The sequence below is a fragment of the Alligator sinensis genome, unplaced genomic scaffold, assembly GCF_000455745.1.
Source record: "Alligator sinensis unplaced genomic scaffold, ASM45574v1 scaffold1165_1, whole genome shotgun sequence".
Lineage (NCBI taxonomy): Eukaryota > Metazoa > Chordata > Crocodylia > Alligatoridae > Alligator > Alligator sinensis.
This window is the reverse complement of record NW_005842477.1, coordinates 758,538-785,315: the sequence shown is the minus strand read 5'-3', so window position 1 is coordinate 785,315 and position 26,778 is coordinate 758,538. Positions and strand designations below refer to the sequence as shown.

General features: G+C 55.6%; 2 protein-coding genes across 2 annotated transcripts in view; both read left to right on the top strand.

The window, feature by feature from the left end:
* The window catches only part of UBAP2L (ubiquitin associated protein 2 like), a 34,152-nt gene extending 10,041 nt beyond the window's left edge, over positions 1-24,111 (top strand). Inside the window, 22 exon segments of the mRNA XM_025212651.1 lie at positions 532-577; positions 916-1,028; positions 6,455-6,507; positions 7,954-8,039; positions 8,779-8,950; positions 9,184-9,385; positions 10,733-11,010; positions 11,412-11,584; positions 12,228-12,417; positions 12,756-12,810; positions 13,621-13,795; positions 14,297-14,369; positions 15,529-15,724; positions 15,806-15,894; positions 16,899-16,952; positions 17,552-17,633; positions 19,116-19,333; positions 19,419-19,524; positions 19,855-19,922; positions 20,267-20,464; positions 20,888-20,938; positions 21,534-24,111. Of these exon segments, the coding sequence (XP_025068436.1) occupies positions 532-577; positions 916-1,028; positions 6,455-6,507; positions 7,954-8,039; positions 8,779-8,950; positions 9,184-9,385; positions 10,733-11,010; positions 11,412-11,584; positions 12,228-12,417; positions 12,756-12,810; positions 13,621-13,795; positions 14,297-14,369; positions 15,529-15,724; positions 15,806-15,894; positions 16,899-16,952; positions 17,552-17,633; positions 19,116-19,333; positions 19,419-19,524; positions 19,855-19,922; positions 20,267-20,464; positions 20,888-20,938; positions 21,534-21,629 (2,774 nt within the window). The 3' untranslated portion in view covers positions 21,630-24,111.
* A 1,616-nt stretch (positions 24,112-25,727) lies between these two features.
* LOC112551468 (pro-interleukin-16-like) lies at positions 25,728-26,727 on the top strand. Its single transcript, XM_025212652.1, has 4 exons — positions 25,728-25,929; positions 26,015-26,113; positions 26,202-26,418; positions 26,502-26,727. Exons 1-4 carry the CDS (start codon positions 25,888-25,890, stop codon positions 26,669-26,671), a joined length of 528 nt encoding a protein of 175 aa, XP_025068437.1. The 5' UTR covers positions 25,728-25,887; the 3' UTR covers positions 26,672-26,727.
* The last annotated feature ends 51 nt before the right edge of the window (positions 26,728-26,778 follow it).

The window sequence follows — 26,778 nt, the reverse complement described above, 5'->3', positions numbered from 1 at the left end:
CTTGTATTTAAATATTATCCCATCTTACTGAGGAGGAAGGGGGAGAATTGAGACAAAAGTGGTTATTGTAACCTTGGGCAGGTGGCTCGTTAGCAGCAGAACCTGGGGGCTTCCAGTCCTGTGGTTGTCTCTGGGCAACTTTACTGGTTCTCTATAAGCAGAACAGACTTGATTTTATTTTTAAAACTCTGTGTCAAAAATCATCCCTCCGTGAAACAACCTGAGCTCTTTGGAATTGCTGATGAGAACACATTCTATTGGAATTGGAATCTAGTGCCTGATACCTTTTACCTGGTGACAGATGGGGGAGCTAATTTGTGGCTGAAATCTTTTATCACTAATCATGTTGCTAGCTAACTGGGGTTATTCACGTGCATATAAAGGAGCAGTCTGAAATCTTATCAGGAGGGGAAGATACTTGGGCCTTAGAAACTCTGCGTTGGTAAACTCTTAGCTTCAGTGATGCACAGCAAAGCAGGCTCCCCTGTTCAGCTGCAGAAATACGATGAAGGACCATTGTGTATCTTGCAGGTGGCTCTGGAAGGCGGGGGGGAAGATTTTCTGCCCAAGGCATGGGGTAAGTTTCACTGAATCCAAAGCACAGGAAACGCAAAATTCCTTGCAATTTTTTTCTTTTTTTCTCTCTGCATATGGAAGCCTCTATAGTAATCTTGTTAGTAACTGATGGCTTCAGTCATTCCCCATTGACTTATGCTGGTTTATCTGTTTCCATGTCAGCATAGCATTGCACTCAGGTACATTTGGAATAGCTAAGTCAGCTGTAGCCTGTCTGTAAAGGGGGTTGGGTTGAGCCTGCTGGGAATCTTCCAGCAGTGCCCTTATTTAAATGCAGTTGATCTTCGCTTGTAACAGTTGCGAGGAAAACTAAACCTGGTCCCCTAATCTGTGCTGCAGAACTTTCAACCCAGCTGATTACGCAGAGCCAGCCAGTACGGAGGAGAACTATGGGAATAGCAACAACAACACGTGGAACAACACTGGCAGCTTTGAGCCCGACGATGGCACGAGTAGGTGACCTCCATGCTTCAGTCCCGTTAAATCAGACTTTGATTTCTTGCAAGTCTCCCTCAGTCTTGTGGGCTGAGTGGAAGAAAGCCACCTGTAGATTCAGGGCTGGAATTCAGCAACCTGAGTCCATAGCCTCTGGGGCTGGCATTCTGTAAGACACTTCTAGACTATCATTTGAATTGTCATGACTGCTCTGCTATGGTGACTACACCAGGCAGTAAGTGTCAGAAGCGCATGGGTGTCCTGTGGAGAGGCCACTTGGTAACCAACAAGGCTGACCATTCCACTTTCCATTGTGCATGGTACATGAGCTGCCCTTTGAGTTAAGATGTCATCTTGCTCTTGATTTGGGTATGGAAGCACTGTGCTTCCTATCATTTTTCTTGCCCAAATGGTTTGCAAGGTGAGATCTAATTGGAGAGACCAGGCCTAAGAGTATTGTATACTCATTGCTTCCCTTTTTATCCAGTTCTTTCTTCTTGGGGAGATCTACATTTTTTTTCTTGCCTTTGCCATTTTCTTGCACCATGAAAATGAAACAGGACATTTTCATATAAACATTGAGGGTAGGTTTGTGACACTCCGGAGAATGCAGTTTTGCCGTGCAGTGACTCGGCATAGTCTCATGGGCCCCTTTTTCTGACTAAAACTTAGTAGTCTGTTTTGAGGGGAGGTTGTCTTCTGGAGCAGTCTCCAAGTTTCACAATTCTTTCCCTGAGATAATCAGGTGACCTCAGCATGTTTTGTTATAAGAATTGGCCACAACTGCACATCAGAATCTGAGACTATTTTCAACTGGCCCTTCTCTCTGCTTTTGTCAGCTGCAAAACTTCTTTGGTAGTGGTAGTAGTGATGATGGGACTGTGATGGTCCAGGGATGTGGGAAAAGCCAGATTTGTGAGGTGAGGGTATATCTTTTATTGGACTAACTTGTATAGTTTTGGGGCAGGAGACGAAAGCTTTTGGGCTTCTAGAGACCTGGTGAAGCTGTTTCCTCACCTTGCAAATCGGACCACTTTTGACCATTTTAGAAAAAAAAAATTAAAATCTGTTGCTTGCTACTGATTACGTGCTGCCTGCCCAAGGAATGGGTTAATAAACAGTATGCTGTAGCTACCATAATTTCTTGGATCATGTATAACTAACTTTAGGACCATACAGTTCATTTTAACAAGCCTGGGCACCATGCAGCCCTAAATATGTTCCGTTTTAGAAGATGGGGATGGTGTCTCTAAAACGAGATCAAACAAATGATGTATGGGTGTTTGTCTGAGCTTTTTTGCGAATTATAACTGCAGTGGGTGATTCAGTGACATGTAGCCAATAAATCTTGAATGTCAGGGGGTTGGATTGAGGATTTGTACTTTTGGGGGGCAAGGGGATGTCCTTGTATTGCAATATGTAGGATAATAGAGCCAGATAGGAATGCTTCAGTTCTACTTACTTGGAACTTGCAGCTTTTGTGTCTGAGGCAGGTGGTTCTTGGGAAGAGTAGATAAAAATGTTCTCATGGTTTGGGTGAGAAATTGTTCCTCTCTAGGTGAAGGGGTCCAGGTTTGCTTCTGTGCTGTAATGTGCACATCGAGCTTACCCTGAAATTTCCTTATTCCAACACACGTGTCATGCATGGTCATCTGGTTTCCATTGTAGCAGCCTTGAGTGTATCTTAATATTAACAATATCCACAGGTACCGTGTATCTGATGTTCATGGGGGCAATGAAACTCGTTCTCACTTCTCAAGCCAAAATGTCACTGGTTCTTTCTTTTCTTTTTTTTTGTTTCAGGACTTGATTTCATTGGGGTTGAGGGGGCAAATTATCCCCGAAAATTTGACACTGCTCCTGGTACGATACATCCAGGTGCACAAACTGCCCCGGATACCTTTCCTCTATAGCTTTTTTTAAGAAACTGAAATATCTGTGGATATGTCATTCTTTTCTCTCTCAACTTGTTCATATTGACAAGTACTGGATGTTTGTTCTGACTGTGCTTTTACTAATGCTGACCCCTGACATGTGAATTGGGCAAGGTGAAGTCCAAAGGCATGTGAAATGTGTGAACATCAGCTTCAGCCCCTGTTTGTCTGCACTCCTTGCAGTACTGCGTCCAGGTCCCTAACCGTACACGACCTCCTACCCAGGACAAGGAAGTGCTAGCAGCTTGGGCTCCTGCTGTTCTTCCCAAGCTCTGACTCTGCTTTCTCTGAATGCTGCATGCTTCCCTCACCCTTGGCTCTCTGGCCTCTTCATAAGTTTCATAAGGGGATAATTAGTCCTGCTAAATTATCTCAGCACTCTGCTTCCATTTACAACTGCTTCTTGATGAGCTGCTTTGGGGTGCTTTTGCTGTGCAGCTTCTCTTCTTCCTGTGAAGGGCTTGCCCTGAAATTGAAATGTTCATAGATACCAACCACACGTGCAGCCATAGAAGGAGGTTTAGACCCTTGTCACTTTGTTTCTTAGCTCTTGCCCTTCCTGAACTCCAGGGTACAGGGACATGTAGCCTTGATGTACAGTACAGCATTGGCCCCAGAACATCCTCCTCTTCCTGCAGCCAGCCCAGTAACTGGTCTGACTTCAGCTTCTCTACCACAAAGGTCTCTAGTCTTGATGGGAAGACTCCAAGGGATGAATAATCTGCTACTGTAAAGTAAAGCCCCAAGTTCTCCCATGTGCTCTTCAAAGTTGCAGCCTGCCCCAGGGATAGGGATGTAGGGATTCATTGGGGATCTGAACAGAGATTTGCTTTAAGTTCCTCTTCCCATTCTGTGGGCTTTGAATCTCTCTTCCCAATTTTCTCCCTAGTCTGAGTTTACACTTGCCTGTTCCTTAATATCTAGGATACAGCTCTGAACAGGGAGCTCCAGCTCTGCTGGTGTGAGCAGTGGGTAGCACACAAGTAGTTAGCGTGAGCCTGGCTGTTGGAGATCTGCTATGCAGTGGTGGGGAGGTGCATCTAGATTTACATTTCATGAAGCAGTGCACAGCCAGTGTGGAGTGATGCAGAGCTTTTCCCTGGAGCCCAGCGGCACCCTTCTAAATTGAAGCAGTGAGTATCTGTCTAGCTACACAAGGCATCTCATCTGCAAGCTTCCCAGTCAGTCCAGGGTGCAGCTGACTTGGAGGTTAGTGTTACAGGGACAGTGCCCTTTGCCCTGTGCTTAGGGGCAGAAGAGTTGAGGTGCCAAGGCTTCCATGTCTGGAAGCTCTCCAAGGAGAGTGGCTGTCCACTGTTTGTAGCACGTGTCCTGCCTCTGGACTACCTCTCTTGATGCTGCAGTCATTGCCCTCAGCTGCCCCAAAAACATCCTGCACATAACAGCATGCCTTTGAAGAGAGAATATCTGCAGCTCTGAAAGAACCTTCCTCACTGGGGCAGAGGGAGGAGACTACCCAACTCGAGGCTGTTCTAAGCAGGACAGTCTGCATCCTCCTGCTAATGCTGAGAACTAGGCTCACTGCAGGCCTTGCTATTCCAGGAGCCCGTAGAGATGTTTGGCATCTCCAAGCAGGGTGGGAGCTATTTGCTCCCTTTCTGGAGAGCCCCAGGACAGGCAGCTTCTTACTGCCAGTCCTTCTTTCTCTGTCCCCTTCTCTGCATTAAAAACACAGGACAGGGCTGCCCTTTGACACCCCCAAAGCACCAGTTGGGAGCTGTTCTGGAATGCAGGGAGAGCCCTTTCAGTGGGCAGTGATCCCTCATGGGGCTTCTCTCACTCGGATTTTCCTTCTTTTTCTAAAATGCTCTACTTAAGCAAGAGGGGAAATGAAAGTGGGTCCCGTGCTGTGTCCGTCAGCACGTGCCCTCCTGAGCTCCTCCTACTGTGCTTTGCCAACCTGCAATCTGACAGACGTATCTAGACCTTCCACTTCTCTCTGGGTAGGGGAGCTGGGCACCTGAGCAGCTTCTAGTCCCTGAAAGGCTGGAAAAGAACCAGCCCGCTGCTGCTGAGAGCGCAAGCAAGCGAGCAGATAGGGAAAGCTGGCTTCAAAAAAAGCTAGCCCAGCTGTGTAGCACATACTTGGTTCCCCTGCCTGATTGCTGCCTTCTGGGGGACAAAGGGGATTCCTGAAGGGTGAGGGGCTTTGGGTCTGTTAAGGCTCAGAGGGATTAAATTGTATTCATGTTTGTATTTCTAATAGTGTTTAGACACTAAGGTCTTTAGATTGGCTCAGCTCATTAGGCTCTGCTGTAACTTCCTTGGTGCTCCCAAGCAACTACATTTCTGGAACTGGGTAACTTAATGGCAGCATACCTAAAAGGACCTGCTGCCCTCAGACCGTGCCCTTTAAAAGCAGGGGCCCAAAATGCTTTTGTACCTACAGAGCTTTCCCAACCCAGGCTAAACCTGCCAGCTGCTGAAGTTGCTGATGCCAACTCATCCTAGCTTTGTAAATGTCTCCAGAATTAACCCCATTGGCTGTGTGGCTTTTAATCTGGTGTGTATGGGCTAAAAATGACCTGCAAAACAAAAAAGTTAGTTTTTGTGCCATGGATTTTTTCACATGTGAAATGCTCCTCCTTTTCTCCCACCACCCCAGAACTTTAAAGTTCTGTGGTTGAAAGATTCAAATGAGCATGTGTCATTCAGGATGCTTGGTTCAAACTGATACGGTGGAATTGAGGGACTTGGAACTGGCTGGAAGGTGACGCAGTCAGGTTAAGGATAGGTTTTCTTAAGGATATCTATGTTTTACAAATTGCACCTTGATGCATTGAAACTGAAACGCTGCACTGCGTGCTGCAGTACTTCAGCGTGCTCGCCTTCCGCATCTCTCTGAAATTGGGGGCAGAAAAATTCACGCATCAGTTGTAGGGTAGCAGAAAATTCGGTTTTTGAATTCTCACGTACTAATTCATACTGTTGGATTTCGAATCCTGCAGGGAAACATTGACGTGTAAAAAAAAAAAAAAAAAGAGGCACCCAGCAAACTGCTTGGTTATTTGTGGGCTGTTTAAAATAAAGTTTGACAAAAGTGAAGCTTAGAGCTAAGCTTGACTTGAAGGTACCCCTTTAAGAAAACCCACTTGATATGGTCGTAGCTGCATGGTCATGCCCCCTTACAAGCTGGCAGAGCCACATCTGGAGCCACTTTTGGCCTGTGCTGCTGGGATTAACCTGGCTGGTTGTAGGAGCAACAGCTTGCAGTAAATGCAGCCAGCGTAGCATGAGGTAGGAGCAAGAAAACTGCCAGCTCAGAATGCGGGGGCTTAGGGGGAGTCTGGGGAGCCCTGTTTCTGCTTTGGTGTTGGGGCGTGTTTGCGCAGCCTTCCTTTGCCTCTAGCCTGTCTGGTTGGTGAGTAAGCACCCACCCTGCTGCCTGCAGTGCCCCCAGTGCTTCCCTGGCTTGTGAAAGGAGTGGGACTGTGATGTGTGCATGCACCTGCACATGTACACATGTGTAACTCTTGTTATCCTTCTAGGTGCATGGAGGACAGCGACAGAGGAATGGGGAACAGAGGACTGGAATGAAGATGTAGGTACTCTCCAAGCCCCTTCTCACCATTTTCTCAGCAGGCTGTCCATCTGTGGGGCGGGCAAGGCCTGCTGGTAGACAGCAGAAGTAACCTTGCCTGCTATTGCAGAGAACCCCATGCCATGGTCCTTTTCATAAGCTGGTCAGACTCCATCTTGGAAATCACTGGGTTGTTTGCCCCAGAGCTTCAGCTGTGCTACAGCAGGGAGAGCTCTGCTTTTGGTTGGCTATATACTTGCTGGGGCTTGGGGAGGGGAGCACATCTTTTTTGTCAAGGCTGCGGGTCCTGTGACTTTGCAAAAGGGCCAGGTTTTTCCTTTTGTGTTGGTCTGTCTTGTTTCCATGTCCCTGCCTCCCCTCTGCTGCTCTGGAGGCACCTTAGCTCCCACACTGACCTGGGATTGATGTCCCCCAGCATTGAGCCCCAGACCCTGTGCTGTGTGAGTCAAAGAAGTGATTTGCAGTGTTAATGGCAGCAGAATCGGGGTTTCTACAGCTTTTTGCTTCCCTGTGTCTGAGCTTTTGTGGATCTGACAACAAAGGAAGAGCTTCCCTCTGCCTGAAAGGAGGCAGCGCTGCTGCTGTTAGAGCAGCCCCCCAGCTGTGCTGGGGCCAACCTTAGGTCTCCACCTTGTGCTGTTCTTGGTACCCTTCTTGTATTGCACTTCCCAGCCTGAGGCTCTTTGCCCATGAGCTAAGCATTCTGGCCTGTGCCCCTGCTCTTTGATTGCCTATTAGTATCAAGGTGCTAGCAGCTGCTCTCAGGTTTCACTCTGGGATAGAAGCTGTTCGTACGCTGGTGTGTTCCAGACTGGATTACGCCATGGTCACTAGAAAACTTCCTGTTACTTAAAACTGAAACAGTCCTTACCTGCCCTGCAGGAGGCAGGCTATGCTTTATTTGCTAATTAGTCCCAGCCCTGCAGAATACTTGCATTGCTTTGCCTCCAGGGAGGTGTAAGCCTACGCCTTGAGGCTTTGCTTAGCATATCCGCTGCTCTGCCTTAGCAAACCTGTTGCTGCCCAGCCCAGCATCTAGATGCCAGTCTAAGTTGGGTAATTTCAGGCTCGTCTGCGAAACCAGATCTGAGGCCTTTTCTTCATATGGCTTTTGGCAGATATCACTTCTCACTGGAGTGAGTTTTGTTGGTTGGGACTGCACGTCTCCAGTTTGGGCACTTATGTAACTCCTCGGCATCCTTGGAGATCTGGGGGTTGTTAGGAATGAGGAACAGACCTTCTTAAGCATGCTGCATTGTTCAGGGGTCTTGGGGTGGTCAGATGTGGTCTGATTAAAACTACGTGTGGAACCCATGCTGGTTTCTTGGGGGATGCTGCGAGTGGAGAGTAATCCCCAGCCTGAGGTGCCTTGTTTTTTGCTTTGACTTTGGAATCTCCCTGGCACATGGTCCTGACTCTGGATTGCTCCCCTCTTCTGTCTTCCAGCTTTCAGAGACCAAGATCTTCACTGCTTCCAATGTGTCCTCAGTACCTCTGCCTGCAGAGAATGTAACAATCACAGCTGGACAGAGGTGAGGGCTCAGTTTAACAATGCTGTTCCCCAAAATCAGTGGGGCAGTCTGTAGACAGGAGATAACTTCACTCCTGAGCCGTCACTGAAAAAAACCTCAGTGGCATTTTGCTAACGTGGCTTTGACATTGGAAGCCAAGAGGTTCCGCATTCCCCTGGGTTCAGCAAATCCTGTATAAAACAGGTGTCAGATTTCTGAGAATCTTTCTCGGGGCTTGACATCTCCCATTGATTTAAATGGAAGGCATGCACCTTGGACCATTAGACTGACTCAGACCTCAGTGAAGATGCTTAGATGATTCACAGGACATGCAGGTGATTTTTGGTGTTGGCAGGGAGCTCTTCCAAAAGGCACTTAGATATTCAGGGAGTTTGCTCCTTTCATGCGACTGAAATGCATTCCTGCAGAACATGTCTTGCACTCAGCCGTGTCCAGCATTGCCATTTCAGACCAGCAGCATGGTCGGCAAGCACTGCAGTTGTCTTGTGTCCTGACACTCAGCAACTGTTGTTATGCCCAGTTGTTCCATTTTTTAGCTGCCTGCAATAGAGGCTGGGAACAGGTCACATCAGTGAGTTGTTTGAGATTGCTAGAGACCATGTGCGTTAACATCCATGTCATCTAGCCCAGTTCTCTGGGATGTGGATCTCTGAGGATGTAGTGTCAGGGATAGGAAGCCAGAGTAAGGCACTGAAGGTCTTAGTAGCCTGGGTCTCATCCTCTCCCCTTCTCCCCCCAGAATCGACTTGGCAGTGCTGTTAGGAAAGACCCCCTCTTCTCTGGAGAATGAGTCAGCAAGCTTGGATTCATCACAGGCCCCTTCCCTGGCCCAGCCTCTGGTGTTCAGCAATTCCAAGCAGAGTGCTCTATCCCAGCCAACCTCTGGGAACACCTTCTCTCATCACAGCATGGTAAGTGGGTGGGCCTGTGTCCATGGTTGGTTGTGACTTGCTCGCTGCCCTTGTGTGGATCCTGGGGCTTGGTGACTTGCCAGCCTCAGTCTTGCTCTTTGCACAGGCGTGCTTCTCACTGCTGCCTCGTGTTAGGTGGGGAGGGGCCAGGCTTGTCCTTAGAGACCAGAGCCCCAGGCTGGGGCAGACAGTGTGACCCCCACCCCCGCACCCCTTCCCTGTCATAACCGCAGGTGAGCATGCTGGGGAAAGGGTTTGGAGACGTCGGGGAGGCCAAGGGCAGCAGCACCACAGGCTCGCAGTTCCTGGAGCAGTTCAAGACCGCGCAGGCCTTGGCTCAGCTAGCGGCTCAGCACACCCAGCCAGGCGGGAGCACCGCTGCCTCCTCCTGGGACATGGGGTCCACAACGCAGCCCTCGGCCCTCGTGCAGTACGGTAAGGCGCAACTGCTGCCGGGAGGTAGTCCGCTGGGGTGGCAGGCTTCAGAGCCTTTCAGAGACCGTAGCCAGACTGTCAGAGCCAGACTGTCAGAGCTGGGTTTTGTGGGGATGTAAATCTACTTGCCCTCTGGATGGAGAGAGACTCAGCAGACACCAAGCCAGAATCTTTTCCTCCACCCTTCCTGCCCCCAACAGCAGAAACGAGCCTATTCAGAGTGCCTGTGTTACCAGTATCAATCTTGGCATGGCTGCAGGTACTGGGGGTGTCAGACCACTATGGGGTGTGCCTCCCTGCCTTACCTTAGTAAAGAGGAGCATTCGCCTCAGCACCGAGCAGAGGAGCTGTCTTGTGCACTAGATTTAGAACACGCGCACATTTGCCACTCTTGGACGTGTGTGCTGCTGACCTAGCATAGCCTTTGAATAGACAACCACCTACTTCCCAGGTATCTTTCACGGTAGAGACCGATGTACACACAGTGACTTCCTTGCCTCAAAAGGTCTGGCCTGGAGGAATGGCCTGAGGGCCCTTCAGCCCAAGTTCTCATGTGCTTCGAAGGCCACACTGAACTCCGCTGTGATTGAGCATTATCCTGCTCCTTCCAGCCTCTGTTTTGTTTTTTGCACTGGGGAAATGGCTCCAGTTCAAATCTGAGCTGTGGAAAAAATTCAGCCCTGTTCTTGCAGCAGCCAGTGTTGGCATCGCCTGGGCCCTTCAGACAAGGGGCCATAGAGGAGAAGCAGAGAATAGGAGCTGCTTGTAATAAGTGGTGGTATTGAGTGGGCTGGAGCAGGGCAGTGAGCAGTGGAGTGGTGGCCTGGGGCTGTGTGGAGGAAGGGCAGGTGCTGCTGTGTGCAGGGCAGGAATGGGGCAGTACGAGGCAACCTGATGTGCGGGGAAGGGCAGGGGGGCAGAATCAGCTCAGTACAAGGGTCAGGTGTTGAGCCCTCACCTGCGCAGGGCCCAGGGTGAGCCCATCCCTTTTGCGACAGGGAAGGAGTCCTGCTGTCTGGACTTGTCTCCCCCTGCCTCTGTGGGGAGAGTGTTTGGGGGCTAAGGAGGAAAGGGGGCTATTTGCCTGCAGGGCTGGGAAAGGGTTTGGTTTAACTGGATGAGCCTGGGGTGAGGTCGAGTGCCAGGTCAGGATGGTGGGGCTCTGCTTTTGCACTGCCACTGACTCCTGGGCAAGCCACTCATCATGCACTCTCTCCCCACTTCGTGGGAGGGAAAATATTTTGGCTCCAGACTGGGGCAAAGGCTGGTTGTTTGAAGTGGAGAAGCACCTGAACTTATTTTGGCTCCGGGGAAACAACCCCATTGGTCCAACCTTGTTTCCCTTAGATCTAAAGAACCAGACGGACTCCTCCGTCCACAGCCCCTTCACCAAGCGCCAAGCCTTCACGCCAACGTCGACCATGATGGAGGTGTTCATGCAGGACAAGCAGCCTGTGGTGACGGCCCCTGCAACGGCACCACCGCCCCCTTCCTCTCCCCTGCCCAACAAAACCAACCCAGTTCCCCAGATGTCCCCAGGGTCTTCAGACAACCAGTCCTCCAGTCCCCAGCCAGCGCAGCAAAAGCTCAAGCAACAGAAGAAGAAAGCCTCTTTGACATCAAAGGTATGGACTGTGGGAGGGGGAAGGAGGCAGTGTTGTCTCAGAGCTGGGGCAGGCTCTGTTCGTGTCACCGAGAGTGAGGCTGAGTTCAAAGGCCTTTCATAGGACTGATGAAAACTAAACAAATCTAGAGTGAACAAACATATTTGAGTGGGGTGACCACGGGGAGGGTGTACTGGTCACGAGGCTGGGGAGCTCACCAACCTTGTGTCTGATGGCATCAACCCCATGGATGTCAGAGCAGGTGATGGCCTGATCACAGTATTCTGTGGCTTCCAACTGGCTGATGTAGGAAGCCTGTGAGCACTGCAGTAGTGTACAGGCTGAGTCTGGACCCGTGGCATGCCCAAGGAGGTTCACCTGGCAGTGATGGGCCTCAAGCTCGCACCCTCCTTCCCCTATAGATTCCTGCACTTGCCGTGGAGATGCCAGGTTGAGCAGATATCTCAGGGCTAAACCTGCAGTTTGGGGCATTGCAGTTCGGCTCTGAGCCCGTGCTCTCAGAGTATGAGTCCACACCAGTGACGAGTGCTTCGGCAAGCCAGTCTCAGAGCAGCCTCTTCACCAGCACTGCGAGGTGAGGCTGGGTTGTGCTGCAAACTGCTGTGTCCTGGGAGGAAGGCACTTTGGGAGGCAGGCGGGTAGCAGTTTAGCTGCTGGCCCGGTATTTTTGGCTGGGGCTGAGTGGGCAACTTGCAGGCAGTCTCTGCTTGCCTCACTGTGGGGCGGGGAGGGGAGTAGCCAGGGGGAGTGAGGAGTGCTGGGAGCTCCCTTGGTGCCTAGGTGACCTATGTAGATGAGCAGTGATCCCAGGTGCTGGGAAGCCGGGGGGGGGCGGGAAACGTGCTGCTGAGCCCCTTGTTGCACTGCATACCAGTAGACCCTTTCCGACTCTGCTCATAGCCAGAAAGGGGGGACAGCGTATGCAACAGGAAACAGCTCAAGTGCCAGCAGACTCCTTCAGGCCAGCTGTGCCTGCTTGGCCTGCAGTGCTTGAACAGAGATCAAGATGGGGGCAAGCTTCCTGCTACCTTTGCAGTGAAAAAAGGGGAGTCTCACCGCAAGCACCCCTTGTTTCTCTTCCTCCTCCACTTTGGCTTCCTTGGCTTGCTGACGTCTGAGAAGGATGGGGTGGACAGGGAAAGCTGTGGTCTGGGCTGGTCAGCAGCTCCCTGCAAGGCTGCTTGGGTGAGACCCTAAACTCTCTTCATTCTTTGTAGTGAATCTTCGTCCACGATTTCGTCCAATCAAAGCCAGGAGTCTGGTTATCAGAGCGGCACAATACCGACGGCAACGTATACCTCCCAGAACAGCGCTCAGGGACCACTGTATGAACAGAGATCCACCCAGACCAGGCGATACCCAAACTCCATCTCCTCCTCGCCCCAGAAAGACCTGGCCCAGGCCAAGGTACGGCGATGGCCCTGACTCCTGCCTGGAAAGCAGCTGCATCCATTCTTGCTGGTGGTGCTGCTCTCAGTTTGGCAGAATGTGGACAGCAGGAGGGTCCATCATTAGCCTGTGGAACGCACTGCCTTGTCCCGGGGGTGGGAAGGCCCTGAGCAGGAAGGGTCAGAAGCAGTCGGACACGCATATACATCTTGATTGTCAGTTGGAATGAAGACTGGTAGTGTCGATGCTGGGCAAGAACACCAGCCTCCTGCTCAACACTTGAGGAAGAGGGGTTGAGAACAGATTTGTCGGGAGAGGGAGCAGATGCCATACTGAACTCTCCTTTTCTCTTCCAGAATGGTTTCAGCTCTGTACAGCCCACGCAGCTACAAACCACGCAGGCCGTTGAAGGTGAGGGTCTCAGTGACACGTGAGGTGCCTGCTCTCTTCAAGCACAGGAGTGTTGGGTTCTGAGGGAGGGTGAGCAGCAACTGCCCTGACGAGATGACCAGGGCTTCCGGAAAGCTCTCACCTAGCTGGGCAGTCTCTGCTGCTGCTTCATTTGCTTATGCAAAAGCATTCAGCTTTTTGATAACTTGCCTATGGTCCTCTGGGTAAGTCCTGTAACATCTGTGCCTTCTTTGCCCTCTGCCAGATGGGAGTGATAGTATTCTCCAACTGTCAGGCAGCGGGTTGGCAGCACAGCTTGGGCCCATCCCATCTCTCCCATCCCCTAGTCCAGTGGTTCTCAACCTTTGGTACCTTACGTACCCCCAGCTGATCGACATGGCAAAAGTGAAACCGGAAGTCCCACTGTGGCACTTCCAGTTTTGCTGCTGCGAGCTGAGTCCTACGTTTTCCACTGTGGCCCGGGGCAAAGCAGCCTGCGTGGGGCCTCCCTCCCCTATTCCCCAGCACACTGACACTGGGGAGTGAAAGCCCCGGTGCACCGGACACAGTGGGAGGAGCAACAACTGGAACTTCTGGCCCGAGCTGGCAAAGACCAAAACGCAGTACCCGCGTACCCCCTGCACGTCTCATGTACCCCCAGGGGTACGTGTACCACAGGCTGAGAAACACTGCCCTAGTCTGTGCATATCTGCTGGTGTCAGTTGCTGCCTCTCCTCCAAGGGCTGGTTGGAAAGGGTTCATGCCTGCAGTTACATGCTGATGTTACTGCAGGCCCTTAGCAGTCCCCTAACCAAAGTGGTTTCTTCCCAGGTGCTACAGGCCCTGCAGTGAAGTCGGATTCTCCCTCTGCCCCCAACATCGCGCCTCTCAGTGATGCTGTCTCTGCATCGTCTCTGCTGACAACAGCCAGCCAGCACTCGGCAGCCTTGGGCAGCCTGAGCCACAGCGAGGAGCTTCCCAGCACGACCACCACGCAGCTCAGCAGGCGAGCTTGGTGGGGCAGACCAGGGAGACTCAGTCCTGGGTTCCACTCCCTTCCTTGGACAAGGGAGACCCTTGCACCTGTTCCTTGCTACTGCTGCCTCCCCTTGTAGTGGGGACCCCAGGAGCTCTGTTCAGATGTCATATATGGGTGTTTTAGGTTGGGCCATCTCCTGCCCAAGCAAGGCGATGACTCAGGGAAGGTCTCTGGAGAGCAGTGTCTGGTGCTCTCTGCTTGCCTACAAAGCAGCCTCAGCCTTGGCTCCAGTCCTGGGCTGGGCATCCCTTTCCTTCCCATCCCATCCTGTCCTATTGGCTTGGTGGGGACACCCAAGCACAGCTGCATCTGGCAGCTGGCGCTTCCCACAGGGGAAGGGCGATCTCCATCCTTCCAGGTAGAAGAGCTGTGAGGGTGTTGTGCTGACCCAGGTGGGCCATGGGGTGCACTGCTATCCCCTCAGAACTTAACTCTGCTGGCTTCGTGGCTTTCCTTCTGTCCCTGCAGCACGTTACCCACGCAGCAGAACAGCCTCTCCTCATCAACATCCTCTGGGCGCACATCTACGTCCACTCTTCTGGTAAGTGTGGGGGCTGCCGAGTGGACCTGTCATGGTGCCAAGTGCCACTGCTTGAGTTGCTAGGCTGAGGCTGCTCGCGGCATGCCAACAACTCTTTAGCTTGCTGTAGCTATTGAGGGAAGAGTGTGTGCCGCAGAACAATCTGGAGATGCAACCAGATGCAGTCAGACCAGGCTGGTGGCTGACTGAACTGCACTACTTCGACATGCCTGTGACTGGAAGTGCTAGGGTGGGAAGTACAGTGTTAGTCTTCAGCGTCCCCTTGGACACCACTCTCCGCAGGTTGCACTGTAGCCGCTCTTGGCTTGTGTCAACAACTTGCCACGGGCCAGGATCATTTGGTTCTGTGTTCGTGCAGATGGGAGAGGTGGGATGCTGGGATGGGTATGTTAGCATTGGAAGAGTCAGGAGTTCTGGCTGTGATCAGGGTGTGGGGCTTCACCCCAGGGCATGTTCTGCGAGTGGTTCCTCTCTTGGTCCTTTCCTAATGTCTCACTCCCTGTATTGTCTTCCAGGCCTGGACTTTCCAAACCCTGGGGCATCTTTATCCTGTTTACTGACTCAACAGGATTCCTGTGCTAGGCTGAATTGAGGGGGAGGGGAGCGGGGGGGCTTTGGTTTCAAAACCTGTCAGGTGGCCAGTTTGCTAGTAGTTGTGAAGCTGCAGCAGCCACATTACTGATGACCTTGCCCCTCAGCCTGACTGCATGGGGCATCTGCCCCAGGGCTGGCTCTTGAGATGGGTAACTGTGTACAGAGCAAAGCAGCAGCATGCTTCCCCCATGTCTCTTGGGTGCCTTTAAAACAGGCTTCCCTTCCATCTGCCATGTATACTTGCTCCTAGGCCTATTTTGTGTGAGCTGGTAGGTTTGATGCCACTCAGTTGCTGTGCCAGGTGTCCTGAGCAGGCCTGTCTGCCTGCCACTGCACGGTGCTTGCTGGATAGCGGAAGATGTGCCTGAGCCTGGTCTGTTTAAGAAAGTGTAGAGGCTGGAGGCAGAGCTGGGAGCCCGGTGCAGGAGCAGGTCACTGGCCAGGCTCAGCAGCCAGGCTTGCAGCAAGCAGCTGGGAAGCTCTGGGTGTGGGGTGCCTGTGGGTCCCAGTAGGTGATGCAGATGGCCTGGCCCCAATGCCTCCCATTCTCTCTCTCCTCCATTAGCACACAAGTGTGGAGAATGAAGCGAGCCTCCATTCTGCTGCTAGCACTTTCTCCACCTCCTCCAGCACGGTCTCGGCTGCCCCGCCTGTGGTCAGTGTCTCCTCCAGCCTTGGCAGTGTCAGCAGCCTGGGGCTCAGCCTCGGCAGCAACTCCACGGTGACGGCCTCAACGCGCAGCTCAGTTGCAACAACATCAGGTACTTCCCAGGGTGGAGCAGGTACAGGCGGGAGCTGTGGGGGGGACTCTTCAATTCACCATGGCTTCTGTCCTCCTTCAGGAAAAGCCCCTCCCAACCTCCCTCCTGGAGTCCCACCGCTGTTGCCTAATCCGTACATCATGGCTCCAGGCCTGTTACACGCCTATCCGGTGAGTAGGGCAGCAGCTAGCTCACTGCAGAGTCGCAGCATGCCAGTAGATCCTTCCTAGCTCTCTCCCTGGCTAGGAGGGAGGGACAGCGCATGCTAGAAGAATCAGAGTCATACCAGATGCAATCAAGCAGACTCCTCCTGGTTGACCTTGCAACATCAGACTCTAACAAGCCTTGCCAGTGGGGCTGCCTTGGGCTGTGAGTCTGGGCTCCCCTCTCAGTGAATCCATGTAGCATGAGGCAGAGCAGTGCCTTTGTGCACCTGGGGCAGGTGCTGCACTGTGCATGCATGACATGGGCTGGCAGCCGAGTCAGTGCAGTGCAGTGCAGCAGTGAGAAGGGTTGTGGAGATCCTCCTGCCTGCTCCTTCATGAAGAGCAGTGGTAGCAGCCCAAGACCAGAGTACCATCCTCAAGGGGCAGGGTTTGGAACAGATCTAGCAACACTGCAGGTTAAAGGCAAATGAGTGATCTATGGCAGGCATTGAGACTAGGGCACATCACCGAGCTTTCTCCTGGTGGCAGAGAAGGCAGGAGGAGGCTGCAGGTGCGAGCTGCAGCAGCTGTCTTGGAAAAGTGTCTCTGGTTGGCACTGATGCCTTTATAGAAACATTTGAACAGATACTGTGGTCTGTGGGCTCAGCTTCCTCCATGCCATGCCCTCTTGCCCTCTGGTCACGAAAGCCCATCTCCCCCAAGAACCCAGGATCTTAGCCAGACAGCATACCTCTGTCTGCATAGCAGAGTGGTGCAAGGGACCCAGTGCTGTGAGCCGCAGACATGTTGGTGCCTGTACATTCCCATGCCAAAGCAAGTTTTCTTAGTCTCGCCTCCCAGCAGAGAAATACAGGGTTTTTTCCAGGTTCCCAGGTGGTCCCTGACATTCGCTGTTCAGTCAGCTAGCACGTAGCATAAGCTTGCTCAGATCTGCCTCCATTACCCTGATAACGGGGCAGTTGGACCTGCACGATTAACATCCCTAACGCAATCTCCTCCTTTCCCAGCCACAAGTGTATGGGTATGACGACTTGCAAATGCTTCAGACGAGATTCCCACTGGTGAGTCCATGCCTCTGGGGAATGTCTTGCTGTTGGCGTGCTAGCGTAGGAGGCTTCTGTGGGTCCAGTGGGGGGCATGTGTTAGGCTGCAAATGGTTTTGCTTCTCCTTGTGTTCTCTCACTTCGGATCACTTGGGAACTGGTACATTCAGGCAGCAGTGGTGTTGGGGGTGAGGAGCGTGTGAAACGTGTGTTGCACAGCAAGCAGGAGACTCTGTTCTTTGCTTGTGGGATGTCAAGTTCCCGCAGACATGGAGATTTCCTATCTTCTGCAGATAGAGCTGGCTGTGATTCTAAGGAGCAAGGGGGGGCTGCTTTTGTCTTGGAAGGTGGGCTGCAGTCCCGTGGCTGAGCCTGTGGGTCAGTACCGGCCCTGTGAGGTGCCAACATGGCAGTAGACCCTCTCTAGCTTTTCTCGTAGCTAGACGGGGGGGATGGTCACGCAACAAAATCCCGGAGTCACTATCAGATGCGATCAGCCTGCCTCCAACTGATCGAACTGCATTGCTCCAACATGCCCTCGCACGCTGCCCTCCAGGGGGCCTGTCCTCACGGTGGCAAACGCAGCTCGCTGAGCCTTCCCTCCGTCTGCCTTCTAGGATTACTACAGCATCCCATTCCCCACGCCTACCACCCCACTGACGGGAAGAGACGGCAGCCTGAGCAGCAACCCGTACTCTGGTAGGAGCTTGTTCCAGCATGGGCTTGGCAGGGCTATTGGGGCTTGAAGCAGAGCCTTGTGTGGGAACCTGTGGCCAGAGAGCCATGCCGTGGGAGCCGGAGTGCACTGGTTGTGTCCCATTCAACAGGGCAGGCTCCAAGGGAGGCATCATGTTCCCTTTGCTTCCAAAGGCACTACTTGTGCCCCTGGGATTTGAGGCAGCAAAGCCTTCAGTTTGCAGCTCTTTCCAGCTTCATAGCTTTAGTTTCTGTCTGGCAGAGCCCATTGAGGGGTGTGACTGGGTCAGGCACTTCCCTGTTGGAGCAGCATGAGCGAGAGGCAGAGTAACCAAGCTAAGGGAAGGCTAGGCTGTGTGCAGGGGCAGGTCAGGGAGTGCTGCACTGTGTTCAGGCTGAACCCCTAAGAGAATGTGGTGTTGGGTCATGGAACAGTAGGGAGTGGAATGGGGACTGGACAGTGCGTTCTGAATCCTGACTGGCCACATACTGGCAAGTGCCCCTGATGCTGGGATTGGCCTCTGCCCTGAAAGGTGTTTTGCAGCCTGACCTCTGACATGGAGCCCAGGCCTGAGGTCCTATGTGCTACTTGTTTCTTTCCTTCCCCTTCTTCAGCCTAGGGCTGGTTTGTGCACAGTAGCTTGGCCCAGCATGCTGCCTTAGCACCCAAGCCAGACCGCAGTGTTGCCATGTGCGTTTTATTTGCCAAGTTCGCCTTGGCACCCAGAATTAGCAGTTGCAGCCATCCCAGCCAGGCTGCATTGCTGAGATCGTGCAGAGGAAGTCGCTGTCTCACTGTGCCACACTGAATGGGGAGAGTGTTCCCATGAAAGAGCCAGGCAGGTGCTCGCAAAGAAAGGCGAGCAGCAGCTCCCTAGCCAGTGCCCTGGCACCAGGGCCGGCTGCTGGCTAGGGAAGAGGAAGTGAGAGTTCTGAGCATTTTCTGCAGCCCCTGGGCCCTGCGGGGGCACTTGGTTGTGTGCGGCAGGGGAGGGGGGTGGAGTGGGGTGGGGTGGGTTGGGTTGGTTGGTTGGTTTGTGAGCAGAGCTGCAGAAAGGAGTTATTCACAGCACCCTCAGCTGGCAAAGCTCTGACTCCCGTGATCTGAGCGTGCTGAGCCCCTTGCCTTGGGAGGAGAGGGCGGCTGCTGCTTTCGTCTAGTCCTCAAGGAAGGCTGTCCTGAAATTGCTGAGCTCAAGGATGTGGCTCACCACGCCCTAGTGCTCCCAGGCTCGTGCTGCTGACAGGGCTGGCTGGAACCTCCCAGACTGGCAGTGCTAGGTTTCATCTGCCCTCTGTCCACAGCGTACTATTCAGCTGCTCTTGGTCAGAGCCCTCAGCCCCAGGGAACATGATGCCTGTTTGCAAAGCGTTTGGGAATCGCTGGGTGGGACACATGCAAGGCACAGCTGACTCCATCCCCACCCCCAGTCCCTAGGCCGGTGTGCACATTCCCACCTGTCTCCCTCCATCCTCCCACTTCAGGTGACCTCACAAAGTTCGGCCGAGGTGATGCCTCCTCCCCTGCTCCGGCGACGACCCTGGCGCAGCCTCAGCAGAGCCAGACGCAGACACACCACACCACGCAGCAGACATTCCTGAACCCGGCCCTGCCTCCTGGCTACAGTTACACCAGTCTGCCATATTACACAGGGGTCCCTGGGCTCCCCAGCACCTTCCAGTACGGGCCTGCCGTGTTCCCTGTGAGTGTCCCCCTGCGCCATGGGCTTCAGGGTGGTAGCCCTGGGCAGTCTAGTGCTCACTGGCCCGGCCCACTCCTTTCTCCAGGTTGCTCCTACCTCTTCCAAGCAGCATGGTGTGAATGTCAGCGTGAACGCATCAGCAACCCCGTTCCAGCAGCCCAGTGGCTACGGCTCCCATGGATACAACACTGGTAAGGGGTTAGGCTGGATGGATCACTCCCTGTCACCTGTGACCAGCTAAGCCTGCAGCACTCTTTGCCAGCATGCTGAGCCTGGTGTGCTGCTCGCTGCTGGAAGAGAAATCTCAGCCTGTCTGAGGGGTTGTGCCTCTGCAGGGCTGGTTTCCTGCCCACCAGCCTGCCAGCAGGGCCAGGGGAGTTGGTCAGCGCCAGTTCTGGGCTGAGCTAGTGAGCTTCATCCGTCTCAGCTGCCATAGTGGGGGCTGCACTGCACCTTGCATGGCTTGCACAGGTGGGAGCTTGTGGCTCCTGACTGACCCTCCCTGGGCCCTCCATCCCTAGGTGTATCGGTGACATCCAGTAACACAGGAGTACCAGACATCTCGGGCTCAGTCTACTCCAAAACTCAGGTTGGTTTCTTCTCTCTGAACTCTGGGTGGATGGGAGTTATGTGGGTATGATCTGTGGTGGGGGCAGGGGGCTCTCCTGCCCTTGGCAGGGGCCAGACCCATAAGATTCTGCAGGAAGATGGTGTATTTGGCCCTGGGAAGGGCTGGCAGACTTCTGCCCTCTGAGCCAGGCAGCACAAAGGGGCCAGGGCACGGATGTCTCTCCTTCCCTCCCTCCTCCATTCTGTCTCTGGCACTGCCACATGTCCTGTGTGCGGGGGCGGCATTGCCGTGTGCAAGCGGACAGCCAGAGCAGCACGCAGCGCCAGCCATGCCTCACCTGTCTGCTGGCTTCTTCTTGGCAGCAGTCCTTTGAGAAGCAGGGATTTCACACTGGAACCCCAGCAGCCTCCTTCAACTTGCCTTCGGCGCTGGGCAGCAGCGGCCCCATCAATCCTGCCACAGCTGCGGCATACCCGCCGGCCCCCTTCATGCACATACTGACCCCACATCAGCAGCCCCACTCGCAGATCCTCCATCACCACCTGCAGCAGGATGGGCAGGTAAGCACCCCACTCCCGCCGGGTTATCTCCTAGGGCTCTTGCTCTCTGGCCCCCTCCCGCTCGCACTCCACAGCGGACACATGCAGACACGCGGCGACACGCACATGCTCTCACTCATGCCTGCACATACACGCCCGGCCTGAGAGGAAGAGGTGAGGAGGGCCCCGGGCGCTCTCCGCCAGGGGCTTGGCGCCGCCCTGTTGCTGCTGGGCTGTACCAGGTCCGTTCAGCCGGCACCCCTCCCCTGCGAACATACCTGGTACGGCCTGAGCTCCCCGTTCCCGGGAGGGGCGGCGTCGCAGGCTGGCAGTGAAGGGGTCAATCGCCACCTGCCATGAGCCCGCCGTAGCTTTCAGGTCTAACCGTGGATTTCTATTGTCATAGTTTGTCCCTTTATTTTACATATCCCGGTACTGCAACAGCTTCCATATTTGCAGATGATACTGTGCTGCCAACGCCAGCAGGAAGACCAGGTAATGAACCTCTGAATGATACTGCCTTGTGCCCACCCGCGCTGCCCCGGGGTCTCGCCCCTGCGCCCAGGCCCTCCTCCGCCCCCACCTTAGCCCCAGCCCGCAGCATCCAGCCAGGCAAGGAGGGAGGCAGCAGCCAGGATGCGCACACACACACCCGCGCGCGCACACATCCCCGTGCTCACCCCCCTGCTGGTGTTGGAAGCATTACTGGTCTGGTGTATGACGGTAGAACGGCTCGTGTGGAAGGAGAGTGGGGGCAGGGGGTGGGGCAGCATCTGGTGTGGGTTGTTTGACAACTGGGGCGCTACTTGCTGCTGCCACAGGCAGGAAGCCACTTTCTCCCTGGGCTCAAGTGGCAAGGGTGGAGCTGGCATTGGCCACAGCAGGTTGGTGGCAGCCATGGAGTACAGCGTGGAGCTGTAGTCTGGCATGGCCTCGTGGGCCTGCATTGTCATTGCGGGGCGGCTCAGCCCCCAGGACTGAGGCTCTGCCTTCCTTTTGGAGGCTGCACCACACCACACCGGCCGGTCACGGGACCCCGGGGCTCAGAGGCACCTGCTGCCCTCAGTAACCATCCACGTTCCCCCAACAGAGTGGCACCGGACAGCGCAGCCAGGGCAGCTCCATCCCCCAGAAGTCCCAGGCCAACAAGTCCACCTACAACAGCTACAACTGGGGTGCCAACTGAGCCGCCGCCAAGAGCAACAACCAACCCAACCTGCCACCCCAGGGAGAAGCGTGCACCACCCACGTCCCAGCCGTCTGGGCCGTGCTGGGCTCTGCATCGTGTCTGTTTGCAGCCACCTTTCCTGTTATATGTAATATAGAATTTGTATTTTTTTTCTCTCTCTCTGCATTCGGATTCTGAACCGTTTGCCGTAGGGGCCTCTCTTGGTTTTTACTCCTTGCTCCCTGCCCATCACCCTGCGCCCCCGACCCTGCCGGAGCCCAAGGAGTGGAAAGCTGCCAGCCCGCCTACAGCAAACCCCTTTACTATTAGGAATAAGAACAGTAATTGATATGAACAGCATTGTAAGATGAATTAGTTGAAGTGTTTTTGTACCGTGTTCCAAATTCAATGGATAAATGTGTCTTGTATATAAAAACGAAAACCCCACGCTGTCCTCTGGGTCTCATTTCCACAGCTGCTGGGGGAGCTGGGCAGAGCTACCCTGACTTTCAGTTCCGTTCCCACCCCACTGCCTGCCCCCTTCCCCTTCTGCTGTCCGCTGTAAGTATATTTTGCTTTCCCCCTTTTTTTTTTCCCCTTGGGGTTGGGGTGGGGGGGGAGTTTCTATGCAGTTGATTCTTGTATTTTTTCAGTTTCACCCAATCCCTTCAATAAGCCCCCGAATGGGTCGACGACTAAAAAGAATAAAGGTCACAACGTGCTGTGTGTATTTTTTAATACTGACATCCTGAGCCTGCTTCCATGTCTTGGCACAGGGTATCGGAGGGCAGGAGGGGGGGCATGGGGTCAGCTTGCCCATGCCTGGGGCCAAGAGAATGCTAACAGGGTTGATCCCTGGAGCTGCTCATCTCCCTGCCGAGTCTGGGGTGGTTTCTTAAAAAAATGTTTTAGCTCCTAGCTCTACGCTACATCTGGCTCCTCACCCTAGGGGCCCCGAGCAGCTCCAGTTCCCTAATGCTGGCTTAGCAGGCCCAGTACCCCTGTGCAACTGATGCCCAGTCCAGGCCTGGCTGCCTGCCTGACCAACAGGCTCAGGGAAGGAGCCGGGTGCCTTCTGCCTTCTGCCTTCTCCAGCAGGCTGGCAGGGGAGGGCCTGGTCCTGCTGTTCCCTAGCCACCATCCCTAGTTCTGCCAGGCCTCTGGTCCTAGCCCTGGCTGCCCTTGCTCTTCTGGGCACAATGGGGGAATTTGCTATGGGGTGTTGCCACTGCATGGTGCAGAACAGACTTCCAGGTCCAGGCAATGCCCCCCTGCCCTAACCTCTAACCTTAACCCCCCCCCCCCGATTGCTCTGCCCAGGGCGGCAGAGGTACAAATATTCAGCTCAGGCTCGAGTGGAAGGTGCTGCCATCTCTGGAGTGAAGTGGACTCTGTTTGGCCCTGCCATGGTGACCCACTTCCCCTGTGGGCTTTACTTCACTCCCCTGGTGCAGGTCAGGCAGCAGCAGCAGTAGCCCTGTAGGACCAGGGAGCTCCGGGCAAGGACTCAACCCCTTTGGCTGCCCTGTTGCTTTCGAGGCCATGTGGACAGGGAGCTGAGCTCTGCTCCATGCATGCTGGCCCTAGGGCAGGAGGGCTGGATGAAGGAGGGTGGTGTGGTGGCTGAGGCTGCATCCAGTACAGGCCTTGACCCTTTCCTTGGCCAAGGGCCTCAGCCCCTTGCTAGCTCTGTGGAGCAAAAGGAAATGGCAGCTATAGCTGTCAGCTGCACTCCCCAGGCTCAGCGGAAGCAGTGGGGCAGGAAGCTGCCTTGGCGCCTTTTTTAGCTGCCCGCAGGCGCTTGCTGCAGCGGCCCCCTTCCGGCTCCCTGCTTAGGAGACGAGCCCCGTCTGACTGTGCCCTCTGTGCCATCCCTGCACCAACCTGCTGTTCCCCACATCCCCTACGCTGCTCACCACAGGGCCAGGTAGGACCTGCCTGATGGATGCTCGGTGGGGGGGGGCACTTCAAGGGACATTGCACCCCTTCCCAGGCACCAGCCCCTTCCCCACAAGACAGCCTGGTGCACCTACCCAGGCTGTGCTCCCAGAGGTGGATCTTGGCTAGAAGCCTCCAGACATGGCACGTCCTGGTGCTCCCCAGTTGCCTCTGGCTCCCAACAGCTCCTCAGCACTTCCGCTCTGGGCCCCAGCCCATAAAGCACCAGCTTCCCTGCTCCATGACCTGCAGGTCCCCTTGGCTGCCAGGTCATGCCCCAGCGGTGCCCACATGTCCCCTGCTGTCTCAGCCAGGTCTGCAGGCACAGGCACGGTTGACTGGTGAGATGTGGTGGATGGGAACAGGGCTCTGGCTCCCAGTCCTGTGCAGCCAGTGCTGGGGCTGCCAGCTCTGCCCTGGGGATTTGTAAGTAGCAAAAACCCTCAGGGCGGCTGGGCCTTGGCCTTGCTGGGAGCCTGAAGATGCTCCAGAAAAGGGCTGGTCCCTCATGCCATAGCCTCCCATGCTGGGGCTGGCTCTGCCTGAACACCTGAAATAACTTGCCCGCCTCAACCTGATGTGTTGGGACAGGAGCAGGGGGTGGCAGCTGCGGCAGGCCTTGGAGCAGGATCCAGCTGCCAACGCAATCCGTGCTCTGTTCCAACAGGCAGGGAGGAAGGGGCAGTGGACCCCGCTGCGCACTTTGGCCCCTGGGGAGCACCCCAGGATGGATGTGGGAGCAGCTGCTGGGGGGAACTGAAGGCATCAGTGGAGCCAGAAACCCGCTGGGCTCATAAAGCCTCCACGTGACCCAGTGGCATAACCCACTGCAGCAGGGATGCAGTCACCTGCACGCCCACGAGCCCGGAGCTGTGAGATCCCGTGGGGGCCAGACCCCACCCGGCGCTTCTCTGTGAGGCCTCTGCAGGCACCCACAACCCCCCGGCACCGCGGCCTGCAGGAGCTGGTCCAGCTCTTCGAGCAGGGCACAGCCACAGAGGGCAGGCTCCAGGCTCCCCACAGCAGAGCCCAGACCAGACTGCAGAACAGGGGTCGTTCCCCCGGCCTGGGTGGCAGCCGGGCAGAACCTCCCGGGGGAACACGGCCTCCCCTGAGCCAGGTGCCCACAGGGCAGGCGGGGCCTGGCGCCTGGCCCAGCTGCTCCGTCAGGGAGCAGGTTCAGGCCTTTGAGCTGCGTTTTGGGTCCCCACAGGCCCCCTGCACGGCTGCAGCCCCCGACAGCAGAGGCGGGCATGGGGAACGCCCAGGGCCAGCCAGAGCCCACCAGAGTTGGAGCGGGAAGCAGGAGCCCCGGCCCCCATGGAGAGGGGGGCAGCTCCCGGGACCGTCAGCCCCTAGGCAGCCACAGCCGGGCAGCTCGGGGGCTAGCAGAGCCCTGGGCCTGACAGCAGCCAGGGCAGGAGCCCACCCAGGGGGGAGGGGCCAATCAGCTCCCTGGGGGCTGCCCCAGGCCCCCTCCGCTCCCCTCACTCTGCAGCTGGGGCAGGCGGGTGGCCCCCAGGCAGCTCTGGAGCTCAGCGCTGATACAGAAGTAGGGGCCTCCAGGGAGGGGAGACTGCGAGGCCTAGCTGCCTGGGTACCCCACTGCGCCCTGGCACCCTCAAGCCCAGTGGCCCTACATCCCTGGGAGCCCCCCTGGAGTGGCTTGGCCCAGCCGGGCCCCTTCACATCCTCCCCAATCCCCACCCGGCCACCCCCAGATGCCACCACCCCCAGGCACCGGGCCCTGGGGCCGCTCGCTGCTGCCCACCGTGGCCTGGGGGAGTCCGACGGGGAAGACTCCGACTTGACAGTGCCAGATGGGCAAGGCCAACCTGACCAGAGGAGCTTCACCCTCAGGTGGGTCAGGGCCAGGGCCTATGTGTGAGCAGGCCTGTGGGGCTAACTTGGGGCAGGTGTCACCCAGGGGCCAGCTCAAGGTCTTCTCTTCGTCCTCTTGCAGGGGTCCTGCAGGGAAGGAAGGGGCATTCTGGGCTGGGCAGAGCTCAGAGGGGCCCTGTATTGATGCTGGGGATAGAAAGAGGGCAGGATCAGTGCCTGTCTGCTGAGGGGTTGGGTGGGCGCTTGGTGCAGATGTGTAGGCTGGGTGCATTGGTATTGGGTTGAGGGGAGCAGGGAGTGGGGCAGGGCCTGGGTCATGGGGTTACTGCCATGACCTGTGTCCCTCCCCGTGCCCAGCCTGGCCGAGCTGTGGGACTGGGGCTTGGACAGGAAGGAGGCTTCGCAGGACGAGGGCGCCAGAGCCAAGACCTGCTCAGCGCCGTTGAACTCCAGCGTGTCCAGCGCATCGCTGATCCCAGCCGCCGACCTGGAGCTGATGCTGGAGGAGGCAAAGGGGCTGGGGGAGGAGACGCTGCAGGTACCGAGCCCCTAGGCTGGGGCTTCCTTTGGTCGCTGTGGCCCTGGGAGGTCCCCCGGTCACAGCCGATGCATCCCTTTGGCAGCACCTCGAGGACATCCATGTGGTCGTGCTGCACAAGGAGGAAGGCGCTGGGCTTGGCTTCAGCCTTGCAGGGGGCACCGACCAGCACCGGCGGGTGACGGTGAGCGCCAGGGCCACATGTTCAGCCGGGGGGTGGGGGGGCCACCCTAGGGCTCTAGTGCCTGAGGCTACTCCCTGGGTCCCCTCAGATCCACCGTATCTTCACTGGCGGCTTGGCCGCGCGGGACGGCTCCCTGCACCTGGGTGACGAGGTGCTCTCCATCAACGGGCACCCGCTGGGGGGCTGCAGCCACGCACAGGCGCTGCGGGTGCTGCACGGGGCCCGAGCCGCCCGCCAGGCTGTCGTGGTGCTGCGCAGGGGCAGCAAGGACGTGGCCCCCAACGGGACCACTCTGTCTACGCCAGGTAAGGGGCAGGTGGGATCCGGGGGGGCCATTCCCTGGAAACGGCGGGTGTCTGACCGCCCCCTCTGTCCGTCCTCCCTGCAGAGGAGCCAGTCACGGTGCTGTCGGTGCAGCTGATGAAGGACTCGGGGGGCCTAGGCTTCAGCCTAGCTGGAGGCCGGGGCTCACTGCGCGGGGACCAGCCGCTCACTGTCCAGAGGGTCTTCCTGGGTGAGGCACTGGGGGGCAGCAGGGGTGACCGGCCAGAGGCGTGATACCAGATCTGGGGGGAGGGCAGGGCAGGGCAGGGCAGGGCAGGATGGGTGCTGGAGGGCGGTCTTGAGGGTGCCTGGGCTGGGCGGGGCAGGGACCAGGGAGGATT

Bases quoted from the DNA above. Each gene is read 5' to 3' on its own strand.
- LOC112551468 (XM_025212652.1), top strand. From the start codon at position 25,888: ATGCTGGAGGAGGCAAAGGGGCTGGGGGAGGAGACGCTGCAG. The intron at 25,930-26,014 runs GTACCGAGCCCC...TCCCTTTGGCAG, and splicing joins TGGGGGAGGAGACGCTGCAG to CACCTCGAGGACATCCATGT. The intron at 26,419-26,501 runs GTAAGGGGCAGG...TCCTCCCTGCAG, and splicing joins GACCACTCTGTCTACGCCAG to AGGAGCCAGTCACGGTGCTG.